Below are 25,564 nucleotides of genomic sequence, written 5' to 3' on the forward strand. Positions count from 1 at the left end.
AAAGTAGGCTTCCATGTTCTCACCATCTCACAGTGTTAGATGATGGGTGTGTTAACTAAGCTTATTGTAATCGTTGCACAATATGCATCATATCAAATCATACACGGTTTAAGTTTGCACCCTGTTATGCCAATTATATCTCAATAAAGTTGCTTTTTTAAAAGCGTGGAATTCATATGCTTTTTAAAAAAGGCTTTACTGAAATACAATTGGCATAACGTGTAAGATGAGACCACCTCATTGGCTGACCTAACACAATTTAATTTGGGATGAAATATAAAATTTTCTATTTTAACTAGTGTTAAGTATACAGTGCCTTGGCATTCATAGTCACATTAACGATGTGTAAACATCATCACTGTTTCCAAAACTTGCTCATCGCTTCCAACAATCTCTGTAACCATTAAACAATAATTCTCATTCCTCCCCCCCAAAAAAGACACCAAGAAAAATCACAATTTTCTTGGTGGTAAAATGAGTATAATACAGGATTTTCAGGAGAATTTTAATTTGAGAAAAACCCATATACCTGGCCTGAAATGAGCTCACAAGTTCAGTTATGCTTTCGAATTATTGTTATTAGCATATCAGAGTAATCATTTCTTTTTTTTATTCTTGAGAGAGAGAGTCAGAGACACAGGCAGAGGGAGAAGCAGGCTCCATCCTGGGAGCCCGACGTGGGACTCCATCCCTGGGCTCCAGGATCACGCCCCAGGTGGAAGGCAGGTGCTAAACTGCTGAGCCACCCGGGCTGCCCCAGGTAATCATTTAGAGTAATCATTTCTAAAAGAACAGAAAAAAATTTTTAATAAAGTAGTGAAGGGCATTTGGTGCCTAGGTGGCTCAGTTGGTTAAGCACCTGATCCTTGTGATCTCAGCTCAAGTCTTGATCTCAGGGTCATGAGTTCAAGCCTCTCATTGCACTCCACGCTGGGCATGGAGCCTACTTTAAAAATAATAATAAAAGGAAGAGCAGTTAGGGCAGAAGAGATCCAAAAAAACCATTTAGTTCTACCTCCTTATCTTAAACATAAGGAAACCTAAATAAAAAATGAAGGCATTAGATAATCTTTAAGATGTATTCCAGTTTTATCATTCATGAGTCTATGAAATAAGACTTGTGCAGTTTTGTTATAAAAAATTTAATGACAAGCCAATATGTTCGTAATATATATGAGCCAAGCAGTTTAAAAACTATAGAAATCTTTTTTTTTTTTTGCTAAAATACACAGCAAAAAAATGTACACTAGTAAGTGGCAGTTATCTTTGTGAGGTAAGGATATAAGAATTTTTTTATATTTGCTTGTTTAAAAAAATAACAGCTTTGTTGAGGTGGAATCTACATCAGGCTTTCCCATTGTAAGTGGAAACCAGTGGCTGTTGAGTGAGCTTGAGGGGCATGCAACACTCTCACAGTCCACAAAGACCGTGCATGCCCATTTGCAGTCAATCTTCATTCTTTTCCTAGCTTCTGACAACCACTAATCACTTTTTGTCTTTATAGATTGGCCTCTTCTGGACATTTCATATAAACGGCATCATTTAACATATGGTCTTTTGCATCTGGCTTCTTTAACCTAGGGTAATGTTTTCAAGCCTTATGCTGTAAGAAGTACCAGAAGTGTTCCTTTTTATTGCTGGAAATATTCCACTGTATGGATGTGTCATAGTTTGTTTATCCACTCATCAACTGATGCACATTTGGATTGTCTCCACTTTTTGGCTATTGTGAATAATGCTGTTATGGACATTTGCATAGAGGCTTCTGTGTGAACATATGTTTTCATTCCTCTTGGGTACGTACTTAGGAGTGGAACTGCTGGGTAACATGCTAAAGTTATGTATAACTCTTTAAGGAACAACTGTACTACTGTCTTCCAAACTGACTGTTTTTACATTCCCACCAGCTATGCACAGGGGTAAGAAGAGTACTGGCTTCTCCACATCCCCATCGACACTTCCTATTCTCTCTCTTTTCTCTGCCTGTTATTTTTTGTTAATATTTTTTTAATTTTATTTGTGAGATACACAGAGAGAGGCAGAGACACAGGCAGAGGGAGAAGCAGGCTCCCCACAGGGAGCCTGATGTGGGACTCCAGGGACCCCCGGATCGCGCCCTGAGCCAAAGGCAGATGCTCAACCACTGAGCCACCCAGGCGTCCCTCTCTCTCTCTTCTTTCATAGCCATTTTAGTGGGTGTGAAGATGTATCTCAGTGTAGTTTTAATTTGCATTTCTCTAGTGACTTATGATTGAATATTAGCCATTTGTAAATCTTTTGTAAAATGTCTGTCCAAATATTTTGCCCATTTAAAAACTAGGATTGTCTTACTGAGTTGTAAGGGGCTCTTTATGTATTCTGTATTTATTTTAACATCGCAGTTTGTCTTTTCATTTTTAATGGTGTATTTTGAAATACAAAATATTTTGATTTTGATAATGAGCAGTTTATCAATATTTTCTTTTATGGATTGTCCTTTTTTGTCTAATCCAACGTTATAGAAACTTTAGACTTAGGCTTTCTTCTAAAAGTCTTAAAATTTTAGTTCTGACATTTAGGTCTATGATCCATTTTGAGTGAATTTCATGTGTATAAGGGTCTCAAGTCATTGTTGCATGTGAATAATTATCCTAGTACTATTTATTGAAAAGACTACTCTTTCCCCCATTAAATTGCTCTGACATCTTTGTGAAATATCAACGGATCGTAAATGTAAGATTTTTATCATCAGGTTCTTAATATTGTTCCATTGATCTATTCCTTTCCTTGTGCCAGTACCACAGGACGTTGATTACTGTTGCTTTAGGGCAGTGGTTTTCAGCCAAGGCTGATTTTGCCCTACTTCCCCCAGGAGACATTTGGCAACGTTGGAGGACATTTTTATTTTATTTTTATTTTATTTTATTTTATTTTTATTTTATTTTATTTAAGATTTTATTTATTCATGAGAGGCAGAGAGACAGGCAGAGGGAGAAGCAGGCTCCCTACAGGGAGCCGAATGCAGAACTCGATCCCAGGACCCTGGAATCACGACCTGAGCCAAAGGCAGATGCTCAACCATTGAGCCACCCAGGTGCCTCTCGGAGGATGTTTTTGATTGTCATGTCTACGGGAGAGAGAGGAAGTGTGTGGGGGCATTAGTGGGGGGAAGTCAGGGACTGAGATAGTATTGACTCCTTCCTCCCCCCCACCCCGATAATAGTTTACCCTTCTGTTTGTTTGCATATCTTATAATTTTTTATTGAAAAACATTTTAGGAGCGTCTGAGTGGCTCAGTTGGTTATGCATCCACCTCTTGATTTCGGCTCAGGTCCTGATCTCAGGGCCATGGGCCAGTAGGAGGAGCACGTAATCAAGCTCAGGATGGGCTTGGAGGGGAGAGAGTAGTCAAGACAGATTCTGTAGATCGGCGATTTTGAACTGGAGTGAATCTGAAGGGAGAAAGAAGCTATTGGGTAAGGCAAGGATAGCTGAAGACACCAGGAGGTATGATTTCCAAAGGTAGGAAGACTAGCCTTGAACTTGAGAAAGGACATACACTTCAGAGAGACCCAGGAAACCATCCTCTCCTGCAGTCCTTTTCAAGCACTGCCCACAGCCCAGGGTAGGCCCCCAGGGCCCCCAGCAAGGGTCCCAGTGGTGGCTCTCTGTTCTGAAAGCCTGGGTTCAGCCATCTGCAAGGAGAGACAAAAAAAGAGTTTATTGAGGAAGTAGTTAAGGGACTCCTGTGGAAATAGATTTCAAAAATACTCATCAAAACTTAGGATGACTCCAAAATGAATGAGCGTGGGCAGGGTGTTTTGAAACTGTTCCACGGTAGGAAGCCAGAGAACCAGGCCACTAGAGGGCGAGAATTTCAATTTATTTTCTTTTTTATTCTCTTGATCTTCAACTGGTGGAAGCCTCTGGGAGGCTAGAGCTGCAGTGAAACCTCTTAAGTTTTTCAAGACACCCTAACACCCTAAACTGTGGCCAACAGAGGATGCCACAGCCCCTGTCTGAGACTGAGGACTCGGCACAGGGTCCCGCTTGCCCTGGAGCTCATGCCCCATAGAAACCAAGTCAGCGATGGAATGTTTGCCAAACAGAAGGCAGATATTGCCTGAAAAACACTTTTTCCTTTCCTTCCAAATATTACCCCCCCACACACACACTTCCTTTAAAAGCTTTGATCTCTAATAGGTAAGACTTAGTAGAAGATGAAAAATATCTTCAATCAGAGATATTTTAGCTAGAACCCTACAAATGATTTTAGAAAATTCTAATTCGAACCATAGAAATGATTATAGCTCGCATGGGACTTGTGGAAGAGTGTATGTAATGATGTTTTGTAAATCAAATTATAATTGCTCACCATTTTTCTTTTAAAGATTTTATTTATTTATTCATGAGAGACACACAGAGAGAGGCAGAGACACAGGCAGAGAGAGAAGCAGGCTCCCTGTGGGGAGCCCAATGTGGGACTCGATTCTGGGACTCCAGGATCATGCCCTGGGCCGAAAGCAGGTGTCCAACCACTGAGCCAACCAGGTGTTCCACCCACCGTTTTTCTTACTTATTCAACTCTACTTAAGTCCATATGGAATTATTTTTTCCTTAAATGTTTATTGAGCATCTATGTGCCAAGAACGGTGCCCAGTGCTGGAGACCCAGTGCCAACTCTGACACGGTGGATCTGCGGGGGTAGCAGAGGGTAGACCAGCAAGCCAAAAAGCATGCTCTCTAGTAAAGGTGTGTGCCCCATGCTACCAGAGCTTGGAAGAGAAGAGCCCCCCCCCGCCCCCCCCCCCCCCCCCCCCCCCGGTGTGTGGCAGGTGGATGTGATGGCGACAGTAAAGCAACTGCTGACTGTGAGTCCTCCTTGTCGGAAATGGGAGGGGAGTGAGTCTTCCTAAGCGAGGAGGAGGTCTGAGAGCAGGAATCGCCCCTTTTGGAGTAGGAGAGCTATGGGGTGGAGGAGAGAGCGCAGAGAGGGAGCCAGGCCGCCCCAACTCACAGAGCTCACAGAGAGGAAGCGGGAGAGCTTGGAGGAGTGAGGAGCCTGGATGTGGTAGGAGTCTGGCTGCAACACACAGGGAAAGGAGTCAAGCGTCCGCCTTCAGCTCAGGTTGTGATCCGGGGTGCAGGGATCCAGTCCCACATTGGGCTCCCCGCAGGGAGCCTGCTTCTCCCTCTGCCTGTGTCTCTGCCTCTCATGAATAAATATAATCTTAAAAAAAAAAAAGGTTACTGAAATCATCCAGGGTGAGGAACGATGGCAACTCAGACCTGTCAAGGACCCTGATTTGGTCTGGATCCCGAAGGCAAAGCCGACCAGGCCTGTTCGCCAGCCGGTGATGACTGTGAATGGAAGAGAGAAGTCAAGGTCGACTCCCAGGTGCAGGACCTGAGCCCGGGCCGGCTGGGGTTGCCCTCGGGTAACTGACCCAGAACCACGAGGATCTGGGAGGGGCGCACCTGCGGTTCCGCCGGCCCTGCGAGCCCCACCCCCTCCCCGGGCGGCCCAAACGGTGGACAGGGCGGGCCTGGAGTTCAGGGGCGTCGAGGTGGAGGCCGCCCTGTGACCGGGGGTGCGGGGCGCCCCTGCGACGCGCTGAGATGTGGGCGGGGGCGGGGGCGGGGCCGCAGGGCGCAGGTGCTCGGAGCGGGGCGCGGGGCGGGGCGGTGAAGCCGCGGCTGGGCTCGAACCCCCGCGGTGACCTCGCCCGCAGCGCGTCTCCGGGATGGCGGGGACAGAAAGCCGGCTCAGGGCGGGGCCAAGAAGTGGGGGGGGGGGGTGGACGCAATGTCAACGACTCTCGAGGGGAGTTTTGCTGCAGGGAGGAGCCCCCAAACCAGGCGATAGTCGGACATAAAGGGGTGCGGGATGCAGGACAGACTCTCCTTGGAGAAGGAGACCCTGCGGCTTGTTGGGTGCTCCCATGGAACATCCTGGTGGAGGGGGAGGGGGAATCTGGTGCTGCGGGAGGCAGGAGGGCCCCTGGGGCCAGGCGCTGGCTGGGCACGGGGTGCGGTGGCGCTGCTACCACAGGGGCGCGGGGCGGGGAGGGCCCGGGGGCCGGGGCTGCGGGGCTGTGCCCTGCCTGCCTCTGTTTGCCCGGTGAGCGGGACCCCAGGCCACCGACAGAGTGCGGGTGGGGGTGGGAGTGGGTCGGAGGTGTTGGGATTTAAGGAGAAAGGAGACAAGAAAAAGTGTAAGAAATAGTTGCACAGCAAAGGGGGAATAGGGGGCAAGAGGGCAACCACCCCATTTTATCGTCTTACGGCACCAACTTATCTCCCCGCCTCTGGCCGCTGAGCATTCGAAAACCCAAGTGCAATTTTCAAGAAGGAAAGAAAAATCTTTTTAAAAAGCATTAAAGAACTGAGATGTCTGGGAGGCTTAGTGGTGGAACATCTGTTTTTGGGTCAGGGTGTGATCCTGGGATCGAGTCCCGCGTGGGGCTCCCTGCATGGAACCTGCTTCTCCCCCTGCCTGTGTCTCTGCCTCTCTGTGTGTGTGTGTGTGTGTCTCTCGTGGATAGAGAAATAAAATCTTTAAAAAATGAATAATGAAAGTGTTTAAGAACTGACAGCCAGTGGAGGAGGCTCGTGAGAGTCTCCCAGTCTAGGAGACGTGAACCCAAAGAAGTCAGGCCCACACACTCAAGGCCACCTCTGCCCCTGAGCTCCTCAGCCAGCCGGGCTGGAGGGAGGCGACACACGCAGCCAGCCACCTGCATTCCCTGTGCTTTGGGTTCCCCCTCTGGCCTCTCTGCCCTTGTGGGAAATGGCTGGGCGCCCCACTGAACCTGGAAGGGACAGGTCGAGGCAGGGCCTCTCCTTACACCCTGAGGCCAGGGAAGGGCAGCCCATCTGTGCTCCCTGAGGCCCAGGTGAGGATGGATGCGCGCAGGACCTGGAGGCTGGCTGGTCCCCGCGCTCACAAGCCTGCAGCCCCTCAGGAAGCAGAAGGCCCCCCTGGTGCAAGGAGGAGGGGAGGGGAAGCCACAACGCCCCTCAAGCCCCCGTGGCACTGCCTCCGGGAGCTGAAAGCTGGGGGCACCCTGGGGTCTCATGTCTGACCTTGTGTCCTAGGGGCTCTCCGTGCTCCCAGGGCAGCCTTCAGCTCCGTGCCCGTTTTCCTAGCCTTTCTCGTGCACCTTCCCGGCTTCATATCTCACACTTGCCCGGCCAGCATGGCCAGCTCAGTGGGAGCCCGAGGGACAGGGACGGGCAGTGTGGGGGAGGGAGGAGAGGACGAGGGAGCGGGTATGTGGGTGCGGGACAGTGGGAGGCAATGAGGGGGGAAGGGGATTGGTCACGGGGCTGGGTTGAGGTCCTTGGCTAGCTCCTAACCCTCCCCTGGGCCGGAATCCTGGAATCCCAATGTCTCTTGACTGCAGTGAAGCTCAGCAGATGACGGGGTCCAGCAGGAACCCCCATACTCCTGCGTGTAGCAAAGGCAAAAGGTATTTCAAGCCAGAAAGGATGAGGTCAAAGGCAGCCTACTAAACTCCTGCCCTGTGGGTAGGGCCCAAAGCAGGACCCACTTCCTCACCAAGGCAGGCAGAAGTCCTGCAAGAGCCACCTGACGGGGCTGGGGGCCTGGGTCTGTCACTGTGCTTCAGTGCAAGGGGCAGGAGCCAGCTGTGGCTGCTTAGGCGGAGGGACAGGGATAGCCAGGGATGCGGACCGTCGGCAGAAAGCTGGGGGCACGGTCTCGGATGACGGGTAGGAATCAGGGGTTCAGGAACCAGGCCACGGAAACCCCCAGGCCGGGAGGCCACTGGCAGACACAGCCTGCACCACAGGACCATCGCCACCCGTGCTTAGTGGCTCCTTGCTTTGCACCCTCCACGAGGTTGGACGTGTAGTGTCACCAATGGCGTGGGGTCCAGTTGCTCCCTCTGGCCAGCAGGGAGAAGGAGCTTTGCTCACCGAGATTCATGTCTCACGGGATTCCCGACAACTTGGAAGGCTGTGTGGGTGCCGGCAAGCAGCAACAGGAGGAAAGACGGACGGTCTATAAAAGTCAAACCCTCGAGGTTCGAATCCCGGGTCTGGGGCGCGTCCACTGTGTGGCCGGGACCAGGGAGCTACCCTCCTGAAGGCTCAATCTTCTCATGTGAAAAATGGGCTAATAATACACCTCTAACTGGAGGGTTGTGGAGATCCAGCAGCTTGGCCCACCCGGCATCACAAGGCCGGGCCGAGGGGTCAGGGCTTCACTCCAGGCCCGCTGCTTGGCTCCAGCCTTGCTCAACAGACCCCCACGTCCCGGGGCTTTTACAGGTGAGGGTGGCTGCACACAGTCCCTCTGCAACTCAGGCTCCCGTGAGTCAGCTTGACAGTAACACCTTTGTATTCGAGCTCTTCCGAAATGCCAGGAGCCCCAATGATCACATCCCAAGAATCATCTTGTGTAATCCTCCTAACAAAGCATGGGGTAGGTCCTATGGTCACTCCTGTTTTCAGATGAGGAAACTGAGGCTCGGAGAGCCAAAGTAGCTTCCCCGTGGTCCTTTGAGGAGAGAGCGCATACTGCTAACCCTAGGCAATTCCACCTTGCTGATGACAGATCCTGCCTGCAAGCCCACCCCGACCACCTTAGCTCACAGCATGAAGCCAACCTCCCCCAGCCCCCACTGGCCACCCCCGAGCCAGGGCCCATCAGGAAAGTCGCAGGGATCTTGCTGTTTCCTTCAGAGCTGAGTGGGCCCCTTCTGCAGCCTGGTCCAAGCCTGCTGCCCAGGTGAGGTGAGTCCCGCTGGAGCTCTGGGCTGCCCATGGGGATGTGCACCCAACCATGAGCTCACTTAGCCAGGCTTCTACTTTGGGGCCCAGAGGGAGCAGCGGCAGAGCGGGAGGCCCCAAGGTGCCTCCCAGAAGCCAAGCTGTGCACCACGAGGTCCTCAAGGAGCTCTGAAATGAGCAGAAGACAGGAGACTGCTGGAGGCCTCCCAGGCATGTCAAGGATATTCTCTTGAAAAGGGCACCAGTGTGACGCAACAGAGTGCAGTTTGCCCCGGGCATTCAGGGCCTGGTGCCCTTTGGACCAAGTGCAGGGGAAAGGTAGCCTGCAGGATGGAGGGAAGCAGGGCACACCTGGCTCCCTTGGGGATTGTTTCATTTGACTCCTCTGATGAAATATTTCTAAAAAATGAAAAATGAAATAGTCCGAGGGTTGGGTGTTTTCCCACTTGGCAAACATCTGTGATTTGTAGGGCACAGGCTACTCCTCCCTTGCTCTAGTCCTTTCCTTCTTCTTCCGCCCCCCATTCCCCCCGCAGCCCAGCTCAGGTCAAGATCAGCTCAGCTTCCCCTGGGTTGCTCCCCACCAGGGGGGCATCTGGACAGGTCCCCCACTAGCACTCCCAAGAGCCCACAGCAGGTGCTCGCTGACCAGCCACCAGCATAGTCCACTAAGAAGCAAGATAGGGAGGCTTGTGAAGAGACCTCCTGATTCCCAGCAACCTCCTGATTCCCAGCAACATCAGGAGAGTAGAGGATGCAACGGGCGAAGCCACCCAGCACCCCTTTGCCACAGGGCGGGAGCAGCTTCCCTTAGCTCTCACCTTGGCCTTAAGAACCGACAGCCTCCACTTAAAAAGGAGCTAGAATTCTTTTTTTTTTTTTTTTTTAATCTAACTTGAAGGGGTCCTGGAGACTGTCATTGGAGATAGTTTGCTCGTAGGAAACAAGAGAGAGAGAGAGAGAGAGGAAGCTTTTGCCAGATTCATTCATGCAACATTTGTTTATTTACAAAGCACATTCTGTAATCATTAGTGCTGAGTTAGTGGAGGGTTTACAGAAATTGTTATATTTAGTCTCTGGCCCCAAGGACCTGTCACTATATTGTCATTTTCTTCTTTGCTCTCTGGATGATTTGAATCAGGAGAATCACTCTGTGGTCTATGTATACAATGGAATATTCCTCAGCCATTAGAAACGACAAATACCCACCATTTGCTTCCACGTGGATGGAACTGGAGGGTATTATGCTGAGTGAAGTAAGTCAGTCGGAGAAGGACAAACATTATATGGTCTCATTCATTTGGGGAATATGAATAATAGTGAAAGGGAATAGAAGGGAAGGGAGAAGAAATGGGTGAAAATATCAGAGAGGGAGACAAAATATGAGAGACCCCCTAATCTGGGAAACGAACAAGGGGTAGTGGAAAGGAAGGTGGGCGGGGGGTTGGGGGTGACTGAGTGATGGGCACTGAGGGGGGCACTTGGCAGGATGAGCACTGGGTGTTATGCTAAATGTTGGCAAATTGAACTCCAATAAAATTTTTTTTTAAAAAAAGGAGAATCACTCTGGAAAGGGCTTTCTTTATTCCATCTAGTCTTTTTGTCAATAAATGTTAGATCTGATTTGTTTTGGCAAAGGTGACCCGGCAAACACTTAGGCCAAAGATATTTTTCAGTAGAGTTAGCGTAACTAGTATGGGTTTAATTCAACTCAGCAAGTGCTGAGTGAGCAGCTCTTCTAGATGGCAGGTATGGGGCTGGGCACCAGGGGTCCGGGCACCAGGGGTGCAGGGGTGAATGAGATTCGTCCGTGTTTTCAAGAAGATCACAGTCTAAACATATCCAAACTGCAAGGTTAAATAAGTGCCATGAAAAGACAGGACATGCTGTGGACAGTGGAGGTGGGATCACACAGCTGGGAATCGGGAAAGCTTTCTGGAGGAGGTGGCATCAGAGAGTTAAAACATCCCCTCCGCCCCACACCTGTCTCTCTGTCCCAACCCAGCCATGTCTATTTATTCACTTACTTAATCATTCATGTACACATTCAGCAAATATTTATTAAGCTCCGAGGCACTGGGCTGGACTTGAGAGTACAGAGGTGAGCAGCACAGATCAAGTCCCAAGCGCTTGTATGCATTCCAGTAGGTGGACATGGGCGAGAGACACCAACCGATGGAGGCCTGAACAGATTGCCATGTCGGCGATGGTGAGTGTTATAAATTAAAATAAGATAAGGCACAGGAGACACAGAGCCAGGGCACACAGGGGAGGCCTGTGTGTTTCATTGTTTTATTATTAGTTTTTAAAGATTTTATTTATTTGAGAGAGAGTGAGGGAGAACAGAAGGAGAGGGAGAATCAGACTCCTCGCTGAACCCAGAGCCTGATGCAGGGCTCTCAATCCCAGGACCCTGAGATCATGACCTGAGCCAAAGGCAGATGCTTAACTGACTGAGCCACCTGAGCGCCCCCTGTGGGTTCCATTTCAAGTACAGCATTGGAGGAGTCCTCTGTGAGGTGGAGACATTTGAAGGAAGACCTGAATCAAGTGGTAGAGTGAGCTCTGGGGGATGAGTATTCCAGGCAGAGAGAACTGATAAGCACAAAGGTCCTGGGGTAGGAACATGATCTGTGACCAGGTGTCAGGAGCTTTGTGAATGAGGGGAATGGGGGGTGGAGAGGCAAGCAGGGGTCAGGACAGGAAAGGCCCATGTAAGGAGTTTGGGTTGTATTCTAAGGGTGATGGGAGGCCACGGGAGTATTTGGGCAGGGACTCAGATAATTTGACTTGAGTATTGATGAGATTGTTGTGGCTGTAAAAGGTCAAGGAGGGAAACAAGGAGGACTTACGGTGTATTTTCGATTTGAAGAACAAAAAATAGAGTTGACCTTTCTGATATAGGGAAGTAAGGAGGAAGGCTGGGGGCAGGGACTTCAGGGACTCAGGTTTGGATGTACCAAGTTTAAAATGCCTGTTAGAAGTATCTGAGTGGAGACACCAAGAAGACAGCTGGATCTGGACTTGAAGGCCTAGTCAGAAGCACCCATGGCCACGCAGAAGGCCAAGGAGATGCGGACTACCAAGGTTCTTTCAGTTCTGGTCTGTAGGAAATCATTAGAACTTCCTTTGCTGGAGCAACATCAGTAGAATAATGAGGTAAAAACTCAATTGTGCACGTAAGGCAGTGAGCGTATAGATTATTCTTCCACAAGAACCAACTTCTGGCTTTGTTCATTACCTTTTTCTTTGTTTCCTATTTCATTAATCTCTACCCATATCTTTATGAACCTCCTTCTAATTTCTTCAGGTTTTCTGTTCTAATTTCCTGGAGGGGAGTCTCACCTCATTAATTTTCAGCTTTTCTTCTTTTCTGAGGCAAGTGTTTCAGGTAGAAAAGTCTCTGAACATCCCATGTGCCACACTGTGCAAGTTTTAAGATGTGGCGTTTACACCATCATTTAGTTCTGAGGATTTCTAAATTCCCATTGTGAATGGAAATTCTTTGGCCCCTCCTGTCTTCTTCCCAGCAAGGATACAATTACAATTGAAGGACCATAGAAATGACAGGCAGATCTGAATCCCGAAGACATGGAAATTCTAGAAATAAAAAAGTGTTACCACTGCAATGAAAATCACATTCACTAAATTAAACATCACGAGACACATTGAAAGAGTATTTATTCAGAGCGCAGCAAAAATATATAGGAATATGGGGAAAACAAATGGGAAATTAAAAGCATCAAAGACAGACTAAGGCCCTATTATGTCTGATTGGAATTCTGGAAGGAGAATAAAGATAAAATGGAACAGCGGTGATCGATATTGAAGAGATTCCAGAAATGATGCAAAACCCACATGAAGCCACAGATCCAGGGCGCAGAACATTCGAGAAGCAGGATAAATTAAATATAAATCCACGCCTAGACACAGTGTATTGAAATGGCAAGACATCAAAGGCAGAGAAGAAGACCTTGAAAGCCACCAGAGAGTAAATACAGATCCATTGAAAAGGACAGCTAGAAGGAGGCCAGCTTCTCTGCAGAGCAATGGGAGCTGGGAGACAGACCATAATGGGTCGAGCAAGAAAAGCTGCCCACCTAGGTTTGTGGGCTCCGCAAAAGAGCTCTTCCAGAATGAGGACAAAATATCAACAGGATGCAAAATTGAGAACACTAACCACCAAGAGAACTATTGTAAAGAACAAGCTTCAAGGAAGAAAATGATGCCAACAGGATGGTATGAGATGCAAGAAAAAAACAGTAGGCAAGTAAGTGGTCACCATATCGATAAACTCAAAATATTTCCACCACGCCCCGCCACCCGGAGTTAAATATTCTGAAGATCTCTGTGAGACTTCAGAGAGGGAGAAATGGGGAGAGGAGGAAGATGGTAAGATTTTTGGCTAAGTGTGTTTGGTAAACTTGGGAGGGAACCACCAGAAGCCTAGAAATAGCATGTGAAAATTCTGAATGTGGAGAGACAAAATAATATGGAATAAAGGGAACAACTTGATTAATTTTTTTTAAAGGCCAGAATGAGGAATGACAGGGATGGTTGGGTTAAACAATTGCAAGAGGTAGGTTGATTTACCCAAGGCCAGACGAGATGATAAGGCCAAGCACGGGTTAAGTGCCCCCGTGGAGGGCTTTACCGTGAGGGAGGGCAGGTCCACACCAGACCTTTGGGAAGTTGAGGTTGCCCAGTGTGACGTGCACCCAGGGTGGGGGAAGGAAGCTTCACCACGCTGTGGGTCATCCCCATCATCCCAACAGAGAACCTACAAAGGCCATGCCCTTACAGTCAAAATGATAGTCAAGAGCCTTTGATCTCAAACCAGGAAATGCAGAGCTTATGCCAAAACCAGGCCGGAATTCTGAGCCCCACATCGAAGCCTCTGGAACTGTGAGGGGCTGACCTTATTTTTACTTACAAGGGACATGATTAATGCCCTAGCCAGTCCAAGCCCTCGGATCCTGCCATCAAGGGAGGGGGCTGTTCAATTGTCACATTGAAAACCTACCTCTTGGTGATTGTCCCTTGAGGCTGAGCCCTCTCAGAAACTAGAAGAACACTGGAGAGTGACACACACACACACACACACACACACACAGTTTTAAAACTACAACTCCAGGGACGCCTTGGTGACTCAGTAGTTGAGCATTGCCTTTGGCTTGGGTCATGATCCTGGGGTCCTGGGATTGAGTCCAGGCTCGGGCTCCCTGCAGGGAGCCTGCTTCTCCCTCTGCCTATGTCTCTGCCTCTTTCTCTGTGTCTCTCATGAATAAATAAGTAAAATCTATAAAAAATAAAATAAAAACCTACAACTCCACTGTTATGGCCATAAAAATTCCTCCCCCACCACCCAAGCTTGGCTGGTTCCAAGTCCCTACTCTCCCAAGTTTTCACAGCTCACCTGAAAATAATAGGAGATCCTATCCTTTCAGTAGCCTGGACACATATTATTTTTCACATTTTCTTTTCCTGATGAGGAGACAGTGACCCAGAGACTGACGTGGCCTGCCCGAGATCACTCAGCGGTGAATGGCAAAGCAAAGAAAGGAAGGTGGGCTGTGTGGTGGGGGCCCGTTTCGCTTTCTGCTAGCAGGTGCGAACAGAGGGAGTCCCTGGAAGAGAATGGGGCTGACTCCAGCCTACATTTCCACCCACCCCCTCCCACTCACCTTGCTGCTTCTTTTTTGTAGAAGAGTTTTTTTCCCCCCCAACAAATAAGGAAAAATTTGAGAGAAACATAGAACCTCGAGTTTGGATTTTAACGGATTTCTCCAGCATAGGCCATGGTGTGCTGTTCCCCAGAAAAAGCCCAACATCCAGATAATGGTAGTTCCTGAAAGAGAAAACGGAAGAGGAGGTCATCAAAGAAATAAAGTGAATTTCCCCAACCTAGAAAGCACGAACTTACATGTTGAGAGGAGGCTCTGGGTACCTGTCACAAAAATGAATGACTACCTATCTAAAACTGTGACTTTTTTCCTTTTTTTTTTTTTTTTTGTAAGATTCTTAAAAATCCCAGGACCCTGGGATCACACCCTGAGCCAAAGCGGAGGCTCAACTGCTGAGCCCCCCAGGTGTCCCTAGATGCTCACTTTCAACTGAGTTTGGGTGGCAGAGAAAGCTCACTTTAGTGTCCCCTGGCTGGCATGGGGTCCAATGTTGGCACGCTGATTCCAAATGATTAATCCTTTCTCTTCTCTAGTAATTCAGATACTGCTTATTTCCTTTTCACCTCCCAACTTGAAGATTGGGCTGCTGATGAAGTGCTATTTCATGGGAGCCGTCTACCAATGGAGTTTTGTACTGTTGGAATATTTTCATAAGGAAAGCAAATTTTTGTTCTCATACAAATGTGTGCTTTTTAAAACCTTGGATAGGCAGGTGTGGAAATGGAGTAACAGAATTGGGTGTCAGAATAAAGTCTTCTCTACATTTCCATCTGCATCTAGATTTTATTGTGTGCACAGCAGTTTCAATGTCTTCCCTGGAGAAGAATGAGAGGAGGAATTCTGAAACAGGCATAATTCAAGAAAAAGTTGCTCCCTGGGGTACCTGGGTGGTGGCTCAGTCAGTTAAGCGCCCGACTCTTGATTTCAGCTCAGGTCATGATCAGGGTAATGGGATCGAGCCCTGTGTCGGGCTCTACGCTGAGGTGGAGCCTGCTTATGATTCTCTTTCTTTCTCCCTCTGCTTCTCCCTGCCTCCCTCATGAGCGTTCATGTGCTTGCTTTCTCTCTCTCTTAAAAAAAAGAAAAAGTTGTTCTCTCAAGATCTTTCATTTTGGTTACTTCTCCAGCAAGTCTAGCAAATGAATTACTTTCTCTGTTAATCAATCAGTGGGTGTGAGCTTATCCTACCAAGTGATATTATTGGTATTATTAGTATTGTTACCCAACATATACAAGATTAAGTCATTTTTAAAAAAAATCAAGCCATATGCTATGGGTAATAGCTGCTGTTCCATCTGTTTCAGCATCTCCTATAACTGAATGACAGAACAATTCCAAAGCCATGCAGTTTCTTTTCTGCCAAAGAATGATGAAAATGGCCCATCATCTTTTTGCTTCAGCCTATAATTCTGTTAAAATTTACAGTTATAATTATATGCCTTTTTAAAAAAGATTTTATTTATTTACTTGAGAGAGAGAAAGAGAGAGAGAGAGAGATCACAAGCAGGGTGAGGGGCAAAGGGAGAAGCAGACTCCCTGCTAAGTGGGAGCCCAACTTGCACTTGATCCCATGACCCTGGGATCATGACCTGAGCTGAAGGCAGACGCTTAATTGACTAAGCCACCAAGGTGCCCCTAATTTCTTTTTTTTTAATTTTATTTATTTATTCACGAGAGACACAGAGAGAGAAGCAGAGACACAGGGAGAGGGAGGAGCAGGCTCCTTGTGGGGTGCCTGATGCTGGACTTGATCCCAGGACCCCGGGATCACGCCCTGAGCCAAAGGCAGATGCTTTGGCTCACTGAGCCACCCAGGTGTCCCCCTAGTTTCATTCTTAAGACACAATTTACGGATGTGTGAAAAATGTTTTGCTTGTGATTCCTAAGTTACTTATTATCTTCGCTGTGATTTTTCTAAATGAATGTCAGTCTAAAGATTGATTTCCTATTCTATAAACACATCTTCTATCAGTTTTGCCCTTCTTTTGGTAAGACTGCCTGTCCCGACTCCCATGCCCCAGCCTTAATCCTTGACAAGCAACTTTAAATATTTTAATTCCTGAAAAGTCCTTATCTAATGAAAAGGAAAAAACACAAATGTTTCCTCTACTGTTTCCTTTTACTACTATTTGCATCAATACTTCTGGTCACCAAATGTGTGGATTTTTTTCTCACACCAACCAAATCTCCAACACCAGCTGGGTATTCTATGATTCCATTCAGTTCAGACACCATCTACCTGGAGTCAGATCCCACCGGTTAAGGGCTTAGCAGCACAAGACTGTTCTCCCTTCATATACCAATAGCAAGTGTGAGACCTCAGGGGATCCACATTTCTGTCTGACTTGGCTACAAATCAGGGGTTCCCCAACTCCCTCCTCAGGTTTAATAATTTGCTATAATGGCTCACAGGACTCAGGAAAACACTTGTATTTACTGGTTTATTATCTTATAAAGGATATGATTAAGGATGTAGATGAATAGCCAGATGAAGAGATACACAAAGAGGTCCACAAGTGTCCTGAAAGCAAGAGCTTCTGTCTCTGTGGAGTTTTCGTACACCATTCTCCTGGCACATAGATGTGTTCACCAACCCGGAAGCTCTCTGAACCTGCTAGCTCAGGGATTTCAATCAAGGCTTCATCACATAGGCATCATGGTTTAGTAACTCAATCTCCAGTCCTACTTCCTTCCTTGGAGGATGAGAGTAGGGCTGAAAGTTCCAAGCTTGGTCCTGATGACCATTCCCCATCCTGAAGCCATCCAGGAACCCACCAAGTCACTTTATTGTAACAAAAGATGTTCTTATCACCCAGGAACTTCCAAGGGGTGTGGGGAACTCTGTGTCAAGAACCAGGATCAAAGACCAAATATTAGGACAGAAGGTGTTCCTAGCACCTTTATTGCTTATGAATTTACAAAGGGTTTTAGGAACGCTGACCAGGAGCTGGGGATGAAGACTAAAAAATCCGTATCTTATTATATCACAGTATTATATCATATCTGGGAAGTAGTAGAAGTACTAATTTACGGTAGACTTCAATAAGTTAAAGACCCCTGTCGTAAGTTCTAAGGGCAATTTAAAAAAGGGGGGGAAAGATAGTGGAAAGATAGGAAAACCTGATTTAAAAAAAAAATATATATATATAGTAACAAAAGACAGAAAGGAGAGAAAAAGCCACATAGATCAGTTGAGATGAATACAAAATAAATAATGAGATGATCGATTTAAACCCAAATATGCCAACAACTACATTAAATATAAATGAACTAGACCCTAATTAAAAGCAAGGATTATCAGCCAGGATTTTAAAAGACAAAAAGATTAAGCTATATGATGCTGTCAGTCTACTGAAATATAAGGATAAGAAATGTTAAAAGTAACAAAACAGAAATACTAATCAAAATAAATATGGCATTATTATGTTAAAATCAGAAGGGTTACCAATATTACCTTTTATGCATAGCAGATAATTAGGAGTAAGTTTTTTAGTACCATAGGTTTTTTTTTTCCAACCTAGAAGTCATTGCTTGAAGAAATCTCAAAAATACATCATCTTCGATTACTGAAAATTGATGTCAGTGTATTCAGTTCTTGTAACAAGTATATTGTTTACATTTTTCTTCAAGGACTCAGAACTATATGAAACTATCTTAAAGCACTCTTACATGTCTGTCACTGGTAAGTGAAAAGAACATGTGTTTTATTTGCCTCATTCTTTTTCTAAAAACAGTTCTTTTTTTATACATTATTTATATGTTATGTTTAAATAGAAGATGATTTACTGTGGATGGTGTTGTACATGGTTTGGGTTTTTTTCCTTCTTATGAAATGTTGAAGGAACAAAATACATCCTCAAAAGCCATAACAAGTATTCTTGAAATACCTTTGGCCTAAGTGGAATTAAATAACCAAAAGCTAAATATAGTTCCTAAAGTTTATTTTGTCAATGTTTTGAGTGCTAGTACATCAAGCTATTCTACAATGACCTGAGTCATGCTGTATTATTCTTTCTTGCAGTATTTACCTTTTTTTTGACACTTTGGGTTCATAAATTTCTTCTTATAGTTATCCTTCTAACCCATTCTATCTTACTCTTCATATCAACTGGCATTATATTTCCTATGTATTTAGCTATTTGTTTTTAATAATTGTTTTTTGTATGTAAAATTAATCATGGTAACATTTCGATTTTGTAATAATACATATACATTTATATTTGACTTATTTATTATTTATAGGATTATAGAGTTATATATAGGATAATTATAGATTTATTTATAGAATTAAATAAATTCTATAACAGTACACAAAGAGATTCTCACTCCAAAATACGTCTAAAATGATTACTCTCAAAGTTGAATATTTTAATATTAACATTAAGCCGAATGGCATAAGATATGCAATTGGCTGACATTTTTGCACTAATTGTATATGATGGTAACTCTCAAGGTCACATGATTATTGATTATCATGAACTCATGGATGCCAGACATTATGCTGGAGTATGCATTTGGCTCTTTGGCCTTCTTAAGGCTGAGGCTTAATACCAATGTCAGAATGGAACTAGTATGCACCCTATGCATACTATTCACTTCTGAAGAGGTCTTCCACCAAAACATGGTGTAAACCAAGAAGAAGGAAATGTGAGATTCAGGAAACCAGAGTTCCATCTTTTTGTTGTTCTTGTTAAGATTTATTTATTTATTTTAAAGAGAGAGTGAATGCGTGCATGAGTGGGGGGAGGGGCAGAAGGAGAGAAGCAGATTTCCTGCGGAGCATGGAGCCAGAAGATAGGCTGAGCTAGATCTCAGGACCCTGAGGTCATGACCTGAGCTGAAATCAAGAGTTGGATGCTTAACCAACTGAGCTACCCAGGCACCCCCAAAGTTCTATATTAATGGAGGCAGGAAGAAAACCTCCAACTTGACAATGAAAGGAGATTTTATAACACCAGCTGTGTGTCAGTCAGTCCGTAGTGCGGCAGGTTAAAAGCATTCAGAGCTAGATTTCCAGGCAGGTGAAACTGATAGAGAACCTGATGTGTTTGAGTGATTGAGGGACTAAGCACCCAGTCTCCCAGTGTTGGGTGAAACACTACATCCCAGGTTGGGGGATCTGGTATCCCAAGTGGGCAGCCCGTGAAGGCACTGTTAGATAAGGCAACCTGGAAGTGCAAGGGAATAGATTCCCATGGGGTGATGTGCCCATTCACATGGGCAGATAAATTCTCTATTCTTCTTCTCTTCCATAGAGGACACTGGGGCACAATTTTAACCTGTCAGCTCATCTGTAGAACTCACAAGTGCAGAAGAACATACCTGTCCAGCAACCTGCTGTTCCCTGGTGGCTTTTTGTGCTATCAAGCTCACTAACACATCACTTTGCATTGCCTCCCACCTTTCCTTCCTGCCTTCCTTTTTCCTCATCCTCGCTTACCTAGATTTGCATCTCCCAAATAAAGTTGATGCAGTGTAGTCTGTACTTCGGACTACTTTTTTTTTTTTTTTTTTTTTTTTTTTACGATAGTCATACAGAGAGAGAGAGAGGCAGAGACACAGGCAGAGGGAGAAGCAGGCTCCATGCACCGGGAGCCTGACGTGGGATTCGATCCCGGGTCTCCAGGATCGCGCCCTGGGCCAAAGGCAGGCGCCAAACTGCTGCGCCACCCAGGGATCCCCCTTCGGACTACTTTTTAAAGGATCTGGGCCAAGATGAAGACAAATAACTAACCCAGCAACTTCTATGAAAACTCAAAGTAATGAAACAAATGGCAATTAGTAATAGTAGAAGACATGGCTCAGCCATTAATAGGGTGTAGTCCAACACTGTGAATACTAAATATCCAATAAACATTGAGCTAGAGCTGCCCTGGAAGAATGGCTGGGAGAGAGATGATTGGTATGTGTGGTGGTTCTGGTTAAAAAGATCTAAATTCTCATCTTCTATAGTGAGAAGCTAATTAGAGTTTTGAAAAATCTGAGAAATTAAATGGTAAAAAAATTAAAAGAAAACACTAACATATTTGAAGAATGATTGCCTTTGGGGACAATAGGAAATTGAAGGCAAATAGGAAATTGAAGACAATTCTTTTTCAAATCTCACTGAATTAACCAACTCAGCCAACACTGTGACTTCAGTCTCCAAAAATGCATTTGAAAATGCATCTCAGGGACTCCTGGGTGGCTCAGTGGTTAAGCGTCTGCCTTTGGCTCAGGGTATGATGCTGGTCCTGGGATTGAGTCCTACATCAGGCTCCCTATGAGGAGCCTGCTTCTCTCTGCCTGTGTCTGTGCCTCTCTCTGTGAGTCTCTCATGAATAAATAAATAAAGCCTTAAAAAAAAAGAAAATGCATCTCAAATGCTGGTTACGATAAAGGGCAACAATGTGGCTGTATTGTTGTTTACTATATAATCAAAATAGGGTGAATGAATGTTGGCTTTTAAAGAAACTTCCAGTTTCCTGAAATAACTGCACCATTTTTTATTGCCTCCAGCGGTTGGGACTTTCCCCTCAAAATGCCTCCTCAGAGGTAACGGCCACCTTGGCAGGGCTTCACAGCCAGTAGCAATGGTAGGAGGAGTCCATGCAGCCCTGTGCTCTCTGCCATGAGGTTCACGAGCCCAGGATTGATGCTGTAGGAGTCAGATCCACTCTGCATCCCTCACCCAAAGGGCACTCAGATCCAAGGCTTCCACCTGCCCCAGGAGGATGGCCATGCCCTATACACTGTAGGTGTCGAGCTTCTTGCCAACACTGGTGGCCAAGCCCAATCAGAAACCAAACAAAGGCAGGGGGCAGAGTAACTTGAAAGTGGTCTCTATCGTGGGAGCTTCTTATATGGCAGAAAAGGAGCCTCGTGGTACCTTGGGATGATGTTGTTCAGCCTGGTACCCAGGATGGCATTTCTTAGTGTGTGGACCATATGTGAGGGACAGAATCGTATTCAACTGGGAGGCATCAACCATCAGGAGAAAGAACACTTGTGAAGCACCCAGTAAGCACCAGGTGCCCTCCTGGATGTTTTAAGGGCGCTATTTCTAAGGCCCACAACACCTCTGCAGGGTAAACCTTGTTGTTCCATCTTGCAGATGGACCTGAGGATCAGAGAGGCTAAGGAGCTGGCCAAGAGGCACACCGCACCAAGTGGTGAATCAAGGATCCATCTACCTTCGGAGTCCCCAGGTTTCTTCACTAACATTCTGGGGGCCTTACAGAAAGAAGCCTACGTGGGCGGCTGCTGGAGACTGAGACCTGGCAGCCAGTGCGGAGGTTCCTAAGGAAAGCACTGCACCATCTGCTGTCAGGTCACCCAACAGCAACACCTGGAAATCTTGGGTCCTCTGATGGCTTTCACCATCATCACTGTCGTGATTGTGGGTCACTGGTATGGTGCGTGGCTTGACAGTTACTGAAAACTTGTACAGCCTTGCTTTTATTTGAACTTACAGCGCCCCGCAGATGTTATTCTGCCCGTTTTGCAGATGAACAAAATGAAACGCAGAGAAATCCTTTCTCCAGGAACCCTTCCTTCGGAGCGCAGAGCTCCAGGGGCAGCCCCTCTGAGGGCTGGGGTGGGAGGGTATGGGGCAGGCTTCATCCCGGGCAGCGAGGGGCCCTGCCAAACATTTGTGGGTGTGAGTGAGGTGAGGGAGGAAGAAGCCAGGCCGAGTGGATTACTGAGCATTTGAACTCAGCCTCAGAACAGCAAATATTGATTCAAGAAGCTGCCCAAAGAAGCTGACATTTTTACAGTCAACAAATAAAACCAAGCCCCTCCCAGCCCCCTTCATCAAAGGCCCTTTCTCTCTGCAGCTGCCAGGGCACATTTGTCATCTGTGCCTGGGAAGAGGAGGAAGGGCTGGTGGGAAATGTCCACAGGGGCCTGGCTGATGTCAGCACTTCACCTTTAGAGAGAACTGAGAGCCCCAGGCCCCAGGGGTGGGACCTCGGGGAGCCAGGCAGCCAGCCTAACAGGTGCCAGAGTCCCTTGGGGCAGAGCAGAGCCTGGCACCTGAGTCCCCAAAGACAACAGACACGCCTCCCACACAGCTTCCTCCTGTGGTGGCTCCTTGGCTGGTTAGCCTGCCCAGTGCCCCTCATTCACGGACTGGGAAGCTGAGGCCCATAGAGATAAATGGCTCTCCAAGGTAAATAGCAAGAGAACAGTGAGGTTTGCGCAGCTCCTTGGTGTCAAGGCATAGGGGAGGCTCAGCTCTCACTAAGCTGAAAATGAGAGGCAGCCACCTGGTGGATGACGGTCCCTGCCTTCCTGGCTCTGCCTCCGTGACCCGAAGCCTGGCCTTCATACCCTGCTCAGACAGGTCCCTCCACCTGGACTCCCCAAACCCTTTTGGGGTACTGCTCATCATTCATGCCTTGCTCACTTGTCACCTCTTGAGGAAATCTTCTGAATGCCCCCCCATCCTGCCCCCCTCCCCCGCGACCTGCACCTGCACCTGTACCTTTGGGGGGCAGAATCACTGCCTCTCCCCCAGTGCTCCCCGGAAGCATGGGCTGCTCCTGGCCTTGTCCGCCAGCGCCTGTTTCCCCTTGGGTGGGCCATCCCTTGGGTACTCATTTCTCGGTCCTTCCAAGCCAGACACTCCATTAAGGGCAGGAGGTGTGCTTGGTCCACTCCTGTCACCCAAAAGAGCCTAGAAAAGTGCCTGGCACTGGGCAGGCGCTCAATCAGTGCCCGTGGGATCGAATTAGAAGTATCGAAGATAAGCAGCGAAGAAGCCAGAGAAGGGAATCCCGCTGCATCTGGACCGGGAAGGAAGGTGCCTCGGCCCAGGCAGGTGCACCTCAGGACGGAGGCTTCTGCCTTTCATGGCTTTACTTGCCCTCCTCATCACCTGGGGGCTGAGCTTAGTTTCCCGGCCAGTCCCCATCAGCCGCTGGGAAGGCAGAGGCTGAAGAGCTCGCAGCCCTGCGCTCTGCCTGGAGCTTCTGGAGCATGTCAGGGAACCCCAGAGGCCTTTCCACTTGCTGCCCGACCGGTGGGCCAGCCTCTGAGCTGCTGCCCCAGTGTCCACGGTTTTGGACTCAAGGCGGTCAAGGACAGTTCTTCTCAGGACGGGTCCCAGGCATTGCTGCAGAGGAAGCTGTGCAGCCATCCCTGCGGCTCCCCAAGGCTCTCCACCTTCTGGGCCGGGGGGAGGTTGAGACTGGCCCCTGTGGTTGGGTGTGAGCCTGGCGCCAGTTCAGGGCAGAAGCGGCACAGACCCCTCCTGAGATGGACATGCCAGTGGTCTAGCTCATCACTCACAGGACCCCACGAGGCTGAGGCCACCCAGGGACCAGTAGGGGGGCAGCGGTGCCACACCCTCCACACCAGACCTCCATACCCGGGTGTCCAAGGCAAGTGCCCCACATGTCACCATCTCCTAGACAGCGGGGAGGGGAGGGAGGGCTTGCAGGCCTGCAGCTGTTTTCAGCAAGGGACCCAGGGGTCTTTCTGTTCACTTTGGTCAGCTTGAGCTTGGCCACGTGGCCACGTCCACCGCACAGGAACATGGGAAGTGGAGTTTCTGGCACAGCGGCCATGTGCCAGCTCAAAGGCCGCAAAGTTGTTGTGATCCAAGTAAAAGAGGGCGTGTGGATCCCGGGGATCCTCACTCACCAAAGGGCTCTCCCAGTGTCTGGGGCTCCCGGGCAGATCCTGGGTGCCCAAGCCCGACCGCCAGCCTGCTGGCCCCGGGGACCTTCCCTCTCCACTGGCCACCTGCCTCCCAGCTCAGAATGACCTTGGGCAAAACCTGTCTGTTCCCAGGGCTTCCTTTTCCACATCTGGAAAAGACGAGACCCAGACCAGCGATCACGGGGCTTCCTTCCAGCACTGACCTTTGACAACCATGGTCATGGGCAAGTTCTTTAACCTCTTGGGGTTTCAATTTCCTTATCTGGAAGAGAGATAAAAATAGTTCTCACCTCTGAGGGCTGTTAGGAAATCGTCTAGGGTCGTTCCTGTCATGTAAGACATAAGACATAACCAATAAACGCTTGCTGTAACCAAAGTAATCTGAGTTCCATTTGTCAGTTCTTTAGGGAGAATCCGGTGAACTTGTTCGTGCGAAGACAAGCATCTGCCGCAAGTCCTATCATCAGCCTCCTTCTTGGTCGTTTTAAGGGTCAGGCTCATGTCTGGAACATTGCATGTGTTCAAAAATGAATTCTAGATCCTGTGGAGCAGATCTCTCCCCCCAGGTGTCCCCTTCAGGCTGGCTGGACACTTCCAAGTGAGCCAGGGCAGCTGGCACATGTGGGGACCCAACTAAGCCAGCAAACCCAGAGGCCACCAAGTCTGCTCTGAGGGAGCTGCCCTCCCCAGAGACCACTGTGTCCACCTGCACCTCTTGCTCCAGGCTGCAGGGCAACTTCCCACTTAGCAACTAATGGATCTGGGAGAGCTCAGGCACCTGCTTTCCACTTTTGCACATCAATGTCCAACATCACCTTGGTGACAGAATGGGGAAGGAGGGGCAGGTAGGGAGGGCTGGGAGTGCACCATCTGCTAGGTTAGCCCAGAGGGGTGCCCACCACTGGGGCCCAGGCAGGCCCAGGAGTGGGGCAGTGACCACAGCTGTCCCCAGGAGACCCCACCGAGCTGTGTGCAGCACTTGCAGACAAGGCAGAGGCACAGCGGCCCGAGACCCGGATTGCCAGTGTCCCGGCTCATGGCCATACAGTATCATCTAATTTTGGACTCTACACTATGGATACTGAAGGGGAAGCAGTATGTAATCTGAAGGGACCCAGAAGGCCTATATTTGCCACATATCTACACTCTGGCCTGTCGCAGGCAGGCCCTGAAAGGCCAGAATCGAGGTGAAGCCAGGTCACCTTACTCAGAATACCTTCTTGCCTACCCAATCTATTATTGCAGCCATTTTATGGATGAGGAGCCTGACTCAGGGAGGTGAAGGGACTTCTGAAGGTCACATAACTTGGAAACCAGGTCATGAACCTCCAGGCACGGGGCCTCTCTGTTCTGCATGTCTGTGCCTCAAGGATCTGTTCCTCAAGCCAGTGCTTGATGCCACCATCCTGCAGCCGACACAGCTCTGGGCAAGGGTCACTGAAGATTGATAGCTAATAATCATTAAACATTCAACTTTTTCTGTCACTGATCTCAGGTGA

General features: G+C 47.8%; 1 protein-coding gene across 2 annotated transcripts; it reads left to right on the forward strand.

Annotated features, from left to right (window-relative positions):
* The first annotated feature begins 10,822 nt into the window (after window positions 1-10,822).
* On the forward strand, window positions 10,823-24,419 carry LOC129501394 (uncharacterized). Of its 2 annotated transcripts, XM_055312514.1 has the most exons (3): window positions 10,823-10,945; window positions 18,051-18,102; window positions 21,514-24,419. In XM_055312514.1, exon 3 carries the CDS (start codon window positions 22,837-22,839, stop codon window positions 23,902-23,904), a length of 1,068 nt encoding a protein of 355 aa, XP_055168489.1. In that variant the 5' UTR covers window positions 10,823-10,945; window positions 18,051-18,102; window positions 21,514-22,836; the 3' UTR covers window positions 23,905-24,419. The 2 variants fall into 2 exon arrangements, with proteins under 2 accessions (XP_055168489.1, XP_055168490.1); XM_055312515.1 differs by lacking the exon at window positions 18,051-18,102 and having other exon boundaries at window positions 10,845-10,945.
* Window positions 24,420-25,564: the final 1,145 nt, after the last annotated feature.

Source organism: Nyctereutes procyonoides, unplaced genomic scaffold, assembly GCF_905146905.1.
Source record: "Nyctereutes procyonoides isolate TBG_1078 unplaced genomic scaffold, NYPRO_anot_genome, whole genome shotgun sequence".
Lineage (NCBI taxonomy): Eukaryota > Metazoa > Chordata > Mammalia > Carnivora > Canidae > Nyctereutes > Nyctereutes procyonoides.

Coding starts and splice junctions, on each gene's coding strand:
- LOC129501394 (XM_055312514.1), top strand. CDS start 22,837: ATGCCCCCCCATCCTGCCCCCCTCCCCCGCGACCTGCACCTGCACCTG.